The 9,848-nt window shown below is 36.1% G+C and overlaps 1 protein-coding gene across 15 annotated transcripts in view; it reads right to left on the bottom strand.

Annotated features, from left to right (window-relative positions):
• Positions 1-1,658: 1,658 nt before the first annotated feature.
• MEF2C (myocyte enhancer factor 2C) overlaps positions 1,659-9,848 on the bottom strand; it is a 163,517-nt gene continuing 155,327 nt past the window's right edge. For 13 of the 15 annotated variants that reach the window (XM_057739499.1, XM_057739609.1, XM_057739507.1 and 10 more), the window contains 2 exons: positions 9,665-9,800; positions 1,659-4,133 (listed from right to left, as the gene is read on the bottom strand). In XM_057739499.1, the coding sequence (XP_057595482.1) occupies positions 3,812-4,133; positions 9,665-9,800 (458 nt within the window). In that variant the 3' untranslated portion in view covers positions 1,659-3,811. The remainder of the gene's footprint in view (positions 4,134-9,664; positions 9,801-9,848) is intronic. The other 2 variants (XM_057739595.1, XM_057739601.1) reach the window with 1 other exon arrangement.

Below are 9,848 nucleotides of genomic sequence, written 5' to 3'. Positions count from 1 at the left end.
GGATTGCTCCACATCTTTGGTTAAAACATATTAAGAAAAGCCTTTAATTACATCTTGTAGTCTGAAGCATTTTAACAGACACCAGTATTCCATCAATCTTCAAAAGATCTGTAGTGGCAGGAAATTAACGCCATATAAGTGACGACATCACAGCAGATGGCACAAACGGGAACAGATGAAGTATGCCATGCTTAGGCAACAGCCTTTATTGAGGGTTCAAGTGGCTGCTTCTTCTCTAAAAAAAATTTTTTTTTCTCTTTTTTCAAGAAAGAAATATAAAGCATTTACTCTCTGGGAAAACAAACACAAGGATAAAGGGGGCAAAAATTGCTATCTCTAAGTTAAAAGATGGGTATGTAAGAAAAGTAAGTACATAAAAGTGTGAGAGGGCAGACATTCTTTTAAAAAGTGTATTGGAATTTTTTTTAATTTTCACTTTCGTTAACCTTAAAATGATCAAGAATGATAGGTATTTTTTTATATTCATCATTACAAAATGCTAAATTCCACCTTTGGGAAAAAATAAGCCATTTTACTAAAAAACACAATTTTAAAAAAGGTTGAAATGAACAGCCTTCCATGCACCAATGCACACAGGTTGTGCAGCTTGCGTATATTGCATCAGTGTTACCAGTATTTAAGCTTAATATTACCAAAAAACTTGTAAAATAGGATTAGCTATAACAATACTTGTAAGCTGTGTAAAATGCCACTTACGGTTCTTTTACTTGCGATGAAGAATGTTGCCTAAAATGTTACTCTAGGATGGGTTATGTAAAATAATACCCCCTCAGGGCTCTGCCCTAAACTCCTGAATACAAAGGATTTACCATGATAAAAACCCAAAACCATACTGGTTTTGCAAATACAATAAATGGTAAATTACAGGTAAGGTATAAGGGTAAAGAGAGACAGCGATTGTTTACAGAAAGTGACTCATCACAATCAAAATTGTGCTTCTCATTAAATCACCTTTAAAAAATTCTCAGATTGTCCCTTTGCTATCTTGCCACCACTTCGTATGATTCAGTAGTGGGAACAAGAGATGACTGGCATCCATTTCAAGTGATTCTGTTCTTTCCATGTTCTTACAAAACTATTGTCAGAACTGCTATAAATAGCCAAAGCTTCTGCTGGTACTTTAGCTTACTTTATCTTCAGCATTAGGAAATCACTTTTTTGTTGTTGCTGAGGCAAACTGCAGGTAAAACATTAATATGGCTGTTTTTTCATATTTTCACATAATGACCCTTTCCCACCCATTGGTAAGTTATTGATAAAGTGTATTGAAATGACAAAGAACATTTGTGACGTTTGCATATTTTATACACATCAAGTTATAAGGATGGGTTGTAAGAATGGGATCCAATCTACCATGAGGAAAATGATTTTCTTAGCTTCTCCCCGCCATGTGTGAATGTGTGTGTGTGTGTATGTTTCAAGGGATGATTTTCTGTTTTTCCTCTGCATAAATGTTTTTCTTTCATGCTCCATGGATACCTCGAGTAGTGGGATATATGAAATGATTAACAAATTTTTCTGTTGTTTGATTAACTACATAAAACGTTAGTACAAGGCAGGTTAGCATCCTAAATGGATACAACCAAAGGTGCGTTGTGGTCTAATTGTGGATTTCAGATCAAGTTAAGAAAAATATAGCCTAGTTAGTAAGGTCTCTTGGCTTTTGCCACCCAGTGGCAGGGTTTTACGATGAGAAACACATAGCGACTATGCAAGAAAAAGAGAAAAATGGCTAAGAAATGTCCTACACCTGATATAGCAGTGTCGATCTTACTGTCTTCTTTGCTGTGTATGTCACTATGTATGGTTGGAGATGAATCGACAGATCTTCACATTCCAAGAGAAAATCATTCCTAGATTGAAATCTCTTTTAAACAATATATATCAACTTTTTTTTTATGGCACTCACTTTTTAAAGGGTCTGAAATTAATCCCTTATAGACGAATATTAGACAAGAGTCATCATTATTTCTTGAAAACTAAAAAAAAAAGGGACATAGAGAGGTTCTTTAATGGGATTTCTTGAAATGGCTATTAAATCTCTTTATTGAAGAAAAAATAGATGACATACATGCTTTATGCAGAAGTGACATTTGGGGGGTCCTGACACACCGGGATTGTTCAACAGTCCTATATCACTGACAAGATTGTTGAGGGTCAGTTAAAATAATTAAAAACGGATGACGAAGCAACTATCCCTTTACCTGCTTCCTTCTTATCTAGCACCCGGTCTTTCACATTTTTCTTCTGTGGGAATTTACAACTCTTGCACAGAGTAAACTCCATATCACTTGTTTCTAGGGCTATCTGGCAGGACACGTGCCCCGACACAGCTCTCTATTCTGGGCATATTTCTTAAAAGCATTATCAAATTCTAGGCTGAAAACCAACCAGATTATTTAGGAAATGGGCAAGTTTAGGGTATGCACTTACTGAATTCCAAGATGCTTGGTGAAATGGTGAGATCAGAAAGGGGCCCTGCATTTGATAAAAATGCAAAAACAAAAACAAAAATAGCATGAAAGAAACTAATTAGTATATACAATGGATGTCAGTTGACCCAATAGATTGCTAACGGATTAAAAACAATTTAGGGTGTTGCAATGTGATATGTTCTAATCCCACAGGTTATCCTTTTGACAGCTGACCTTGAACTTATAAAATGTATGCAGAGTAAAAGAAAACAGAAAGAAAATAGTTACTCAAGTGTGCAACTGCACAAATATACCCCCCTCCCGCTATTAAGATAACAAAACTTCTGCTATTACCATAATATTATATATATTAGAAAGCTATACACAAGCATGTTAATTTCACAGATTTTTTAAAAGATTCTTAATATTTTATATAATTAGAAATACACATTTCAAAAACAAAACTTCTACAAAGAGAAAACAGTTATCTTGGTTAGCAAAGCATGGAGTTCCTCATGGCTTAGGGTAGTGCTTTCTATACAAAAAGTCCTTTTTGGTTTTTTTACAGGACTGTTTAAAATATTAGCGAAGCTATCAAGGGGGAAAAAAACACATTTTGGCTTAAGTAAACTACAAAAAGCCACAAATGCTTTGCAAACTCTGTCTTACCTTTTATATGAAAATAAGCAAAATGTAATGTACATATTTTTATATTTTTATTTAATAAGAGATGCAGACCCAGATTTATTTATTTAATTAAATACGTTAGCCCTCAAACTCCACATTTTTAAAAATAGGTATGGTCCTCTTTTAATGGTAGTTCATCCTTTCTCATGAGTGCCATACACCAAGGACGTGCCTGCAGGCTTGTGAGCGTTCTCGGGGTGGGTGTTAGGTGACCTGGTGTGTTCCTAACATTTAACAGTGGCCACCCTTTGCCGGGTCTGTCCAAAACATCTATACACTTTTCTATATGTTGCATAACAGCTGCTCTCTCTTTCAGTAAAGATCTGCCGCTTTTGGCAAATGTTTCCTTTTGTCTATTTACATGTAAATAACGTTGAACCTGCAACATGACACTATCTATTGTAACATACATTTTGCAAAGGAGCACAACAGTGAAAAGAAGATAGCCTTAAAATCTATTTTGTACAAGTGTTCTGTTGTACAACTCAAGTGCTAAGCTTATCTCAGCATTTCTGTTTATCTTTATACTGTATCACTGAGGCAATTTAAAAGTACTTTTACAAAACAGAGTACCTGACTTTTTTTTTCCACACACAGCACATAGAATGCATATCGACCCCCCCCTTCCCCATTAAGGTATAGCACACACACACACTGCAAGAAAAAAAAACTATTAAGTAATAATCTGATCATGTTGCCCATCCTTCAGAGAGTCGCATGCGCTTGACTGAGGGACTTTCCCTTTCGTCCGGCGAAGGTCTGGTGAGTCCAATGGGGGAGTGGAATTCGTTCCGGTGATCCTCTCGGTCACTGCCATCGTAGGAACTGCTACAGCTGCTCAAGCTGTCAACAGGAGATCTCCCCGCCTCGTGGCGCGTGTGTTGTGGGTATCTCGAAGGGGTGGTGGTACGGTCTCTAGGAGGAGAAACAGGTTCTGACTTGATGTTGAGGCTTTGAGTAGAAGGCAGGGAGAGATTTGAACTCTGAGATAAATGAGTGCTAGTGCAAGCTCTGTAGGAGGAAAGGAAACCCAGTTACAGATGGAGGAGGCCTGGAGCCCCCAGGAACTCACAATTACATAAAACATTAGCTTAAAGATTTGCATCGACACCAGAGCATGCCCAGAGGGGAGGAGAGTATGCCTGAAAGCACCTGGGGGCATCGCCTTCTTAGAGCCATTGGGATGCTTTTGTTGATTCGCCTGGTAATAATTACAGCATGTAACTGGTCCAGGCTTCATAAATCGTACCTCTAGTCTCTCACAGGCTCCCTAAATTGCACAGGTTACCGGTTCAGGAAGGTTTTAACAAGACACGCTGGAAAAAGCATTTTCTACATCTATGGAATTTCTCCCTAGACTACTTCCAAAATATAATCCAAGACTTAACGATACAGATCTTAGGTTCTGCATTAGACTTCTTTGATTTACTAATGCCTGTGTTTGAAAATTATTGTGAACGCCTATTACAGGTGTAAATGTTTCCCTCAATTTAATATGCACATTAAGTTGCACAGTCTTCAGAGAAAGTGAAGAGAGTTCAAATTTCAAATAAATAGAGTCCCTAAGACGCTACATACAACTGTTTTTCGTGAAAAGCCGGGGATGGGGAAAGATAGGGAAGGAAATTTTAAGTTTTGGCTTAAAAACACTTAGACTTCGCATCTCACTAACACTGATAAAGAATTTGAGTTTCTTCATCCTTTCTCATTTACATGGGATGAAAATCCTGTCTTTTTCCCACAATTACCTCAATATTACTATTGCTGATCTCTCCCTGCTGGGACACTAGGGAGGCCGTCCCTCTAATTTATCATTGTTATTAGCTGATGAATCTGGTTTTGCCTAAAGAATAGGGTTGTTGTAAAAAAGGATCTAGTGTGATTTTATTGGGTTTATAACCCTTAATCCTTATTTTTTTTCCAGGACAGCATAACTTGCCCTTCTTCCAAAATGTGGGAGAATTTAGATACCTGAAGTTCTGGGGGGGAAAGCATTAAGCTCTCAGGTGCAGCCTAGCAATAGCCATCACTTTGATCAGGATAAACCAGAGTAATATTGCCGACATCAATTTTAAAACGCTTGTACTGTTCTTACATTCTGAATGCAATGACAGCCACGGCTAGAGTCAGTGTTACTTGCCCATATTGTCAAGAGGGGACAGAAATCTCCTCCACTGAGGAAAGTCACGGTAAAGAATAATTCATACAGACACACCCATTTTAGACAAAGGAAAGTGAACCCCCCTACTCATGTATGTGATTATGTTACTTTCCAATGGAGAGAATTCTATGGTATTAAAAATGTCATTGTAAGCAGTGAGAAAATGGGTATATATTTTAGAGGAAAAAGTGGAGTAACTTGGGGCTGGGTTTTTGGAAGATGCAATTCAGGTTCAAGATATACAGAGATACAAAATTAGAAATGAGTTTATCTTTAAGTGATGTTTTATACAAAAGCACCACCTACTGGCAAAGAATTACTTTCCTTCTCTTATTAACAGATGAGCTAATGTCGAGAATAACATAAAGGAGAATTGTTTGTTTCCCTAGTAAGGTCTTCTTTCTCTTTTATGATCTTACAGAATCAAAGCTGTCTTAGCATTTATATCAAGATATTACACTGAGTGTATATAATTTTCAATCACCTGTTCATACTTTTATTTATTTCTTGCTTTTACTTTACATTGTATATTAGTATACTAATTTTCTAAGACTTTTAATTAAATAATCTTTAAATCCAGAAGATATTGAAATGAGGAGGGGAACACCTGCATTTCAAAAGGATCCATAATGGTGGACTATTTTATCTAGGTTCAAAGTTACTTAATGATTCATTTTGATGTCAGAGGAAATCATCTTTTGATTTCTGGAAGAAAGAATTTTGCTGGCTCTGGATAAGAAAGACTATCTCACTAAAATTTAATTAAATGCTTCTACTATGAATCACACAACTGTTTGATAATGAATGTCTATTAGTAGTCTGAAAATAAAGTGGCATATTAATAAATACTTTTGTCTGCCCTTTGACATTTAGATCCACAGGCAGGGTGAGATGGAAGACCAGAAAAAAATATTTAGTGAGTTGAACTAGTATAAACAATTAATTTGGATAAATTGAGCAAAAAATAACACAATCAAAATGTTGTTTCTTTAATACGGCTTTTGGAAGCTGCTTTTTCTACTTACTCACTGTATCTCCCAAAGTCAGCTGGCTTATACAGATTTTGCTATATCTCTTCCTCATAAAAGATACAACATTTACTGTTTATCCTTTCCTACAAACAAATAGGCTAGTCCCTAAGATAAGATAAACTTAGTTGGTGGCATTTCATTTGACACCAAAAGTGTTTATGAAGCATTTTGAGTAGTTCTGGGGACACTAAATCCACAATAATGAATTGTAAGTGATATCTTAGATTCAGCACAGATTATACTATGCTATGGGATTCAAAACAGAATGAAGTTTAATTGGCTAGTCTCCATTATCAAAGAGGTATGTTCTTGAAAAGAAAAAGGAGCATTGACATCACTTAGCTGTATGATACACTGAACTCAGACACAAGCATGTTGGTCTACTTGTTCTTGAGAACAAAATTTTTATAGACACATATAATTGTGAGATAGTTCCTATGTGTGGGTGATGAGGAGGTGGGTGGGGAGATAGAAGCCAGATATGCAAGTTCCCATATCCAGTCCTGCTGCAAGCTTCCAGCTACTACAGATGCCTTCCTTCCAGCCGGGAAAACACCTACCTTCCCCATATTGTTCAGAAATGAAATATGACTGGATAGCTTCATTCAAATTTCTTACTGCCCCCACCTGGAAATTGGACTATCAAACTATATTTAACCTAACCTTTTAAAAATTGTCTTTACTTAAAGTCATCTCTCAGTATGTACTGAATACCCACATCAACAAGGATGATGATGGAAATGCTTCTAGAAAATAGGCTGTCTTTTTTTTTTAGGTGGTAGGAGAAAAATACCAAAAAATGTGAGGGTCATTTTCTCAAGTACTAGTATTCAAATGATTTGCTAATAACCCTTGATGGCAAGTTCCTTCTGTCAGTCTGCTCTGTCTCCTGCATCAGGTCAGTTTATGCTGTTCATCTAACTTGTTCAGAGAAAATCAGATACTAGATCGTGCTAACAGTATAGCTCTAAAGTATTTCTATGAAAATAATACAAAGAGCTCTTTCATACTTCTTTAATTTTGAGAAAGAATTGTGGTGACCCTCTTGGGCTGCGAGGAATATCTACTTAGGTGGGCTGAAAGATACTTTACTCTGCTTTGAACACTCTATCTACGTGAAAGAATGTGAATCCACCACACAAGCATTTGGGATCACTTTGGCCTGGAAAAATATCAATTTTTAAAAGCTGATTTACATTGTAAGCAATAAAGGTAGCTCGTATAACTTATTTTACATAAATATTGTAACTTGGGATTTTCTTTGTATTTCTATGATTTAATCGTGTGAGCATAGGCCAGTCCATTTGAAGGAATCTCCTTTTGAAAGCCACTGTGTACTGTGTGTGTTTATGTCTGCGTGTGTGTGTGTGTGTGTGTGTGTGAGAGAGAGAGAGAGAGAGAGAGGAAGGAAGGAAGGAAGGAAGGAGGGAGGGAGGGAAAGAAGGCAGGCAGACAGGTGGGCTAAAATTAGAAGGCCTGGAAGGGGTATCTATTTGAGGGATAAGGGAAGTGATTGAGTGCAATAAAAACACAAAGACTACATTCAGAGTAAACACATGCATCATGAGGATTGGTGTTGAAAGAAACTGGAACTAAACAAAATGCTTCATCCTTGGCTGTTGTAATTCAGTTAATTCAGTTCCTCTCTAGTCCGGGGCTGTCACTTCTTTCTCATTTACTGAAGCCTCTAGTAAAGGCAGCAGAGAATTAGGTTCTTCCCATGTAATAGAAGAGAATTTAAAAATTGTAGTGTAGTTAAAATACGTAAATACATGTTATCTATGTAAAAATGCAAATTATCAGGTGTTATTGAAAAGAAAGCCATATTCAGAGAAAATAATATGGCTTTTGACATTGATAATTTCTAAGGAAAGTTAGTGCTATAATGGATGAATTCTGTGAAAAATAGAAGTAAATAGCTACCTTTATTTTTGACAAGAAGCATAAACAGTGGATTCCCTGCTGAACCACAGAAGTACAATGCCATGTGTATGTATGGTTGTTACGATGTACTTAGTGACAATTATCTGAGAAAGTTACTGCAATAAATGTCTATTTGGATAGCTATTTCTGGGAAAATTTAAGTGTTATCCTAAAAAGAGACATTCTGTTGCTGATCAATATATATATTCAAAGTTAATCTTTCAAGAAAGCAGAGCAACAGTGTCAAGCGAATTGATTTTATTTTTTACATGAGAGGTTAGAGTTTCAACAGTAGTGATTTGTGAGTAAGATGCACATAAGCAAATAGTAAATGGGTGAAGACTCCACAACCAGAGCAGTAATCTATGTGAAATCAATTCCCTGTGATAGCTAGTGGCCTGGAGAGGGGTAAGAGAGAAGTTGTGACATCAATCAGTGATTTTTATTCTAATCAGTGTTTTATTCTCATTGTTTCCTTAGAATATGAACATAGAACTAGCTATCTATTTTAACCAAATGGCTCAGCAAGAAGGTAAAAGTGGGGAAGGCATACCCCACTTTTCTAAAACATAAAATATAAAAATGAGTTATCTTTAAATATTTTATATCCTCCTAGTATTTTTTTTGAAGATTAATTGAAGTTTTGGAGTTATTAAACTAAAGTCATGTCTTTGGTTCATGTTTTAAACTTAAAAAAGGTTTTACAAGAAGTATTACTTGTGAATTCAGGACTTTTTAAGATGTCAAGTTTTCTACTGATAAATGACGGGAGTTATTTCTATCATAAAGACATATCTCAAAAGTACCACAAGGGGGCAGAAATAGACATCTTCTGACTTCGGAAAACAACAAAAAATATTTTTATACCCAAATTTAGATAATTAGTGTATGTACATATACATATTTATATTCATACAATATCCATGAATATGCAACTCTGTTATGAGTACATTATAAATATATGAAGTCTGTGTATCAGTGGAATATTTGACTCTCTCAGTATGAAGCTACCTATGTTCATCACATTAGGCATTAACTAGGTGGTTTATGCCAAATGAAAAGGATTCTCAAGTATCTCAAAAATTTAAAGAAATAATAACTATAAACCTTCTCTTATGTCCCACATGAACTATGTGAAAACTTAACTGAAGAAAAACTTATTATCGATAGAAGTGGAAACAAATACAGCCTAAAACAACAGGGAAATAATATACCCCATTATCACAGAGCTCCCCCTCCTCATAAAGAAGAAGGAAAGTAATATTTAAGCTACTTGAAAGGTATTAACCTGATAATTACTTTCAGATTTTGATAAAGCAGAATTTTACATCCTCTAAAGGGACACTAGAGCACATACTTAGAGACTGCCATTTGTCATTTACCAATGCGTTCTGTAAGTGTGTTATAGAAGACGTAATATTGCTTACCCCAGTTGACTGAGGGCGGATGGCGGCATGTTATGTAGGTGCTGCTGTTGCCAGCCAGTTACTGACCCAAGATGAAGAGCGCTGGCGGTGTTAAACCCAGACAGAGATGACAGGTCTGCACTACTCAGAGAGTACTCTAGAGCAGAGAATAAGAGAGTAAGGGGAAATATTTAATTTGGAAATT

The sequence above is a fragment of the Hippopotamus amphibius genome, chromosome 1 (assembly GCF_030028045.1).
Source record: "Hippopotamus amphibius kiboko isolate mHipAmp2 chromosome 1, mHipAmp2.hap2, whole genome shotgun sequence".
NCBI classification, from domain to species: Eukaryota; Metazoa; Chordata; class Mammalia; order Artiodactyla; family Hippopotamidae; genus Hippopotamus; species Hippopotamus amphibius.
Note: the sequence above shows the minus strand (reverse complement) of the source record. Positions and strands in the feature narration are given on the sequence as shown.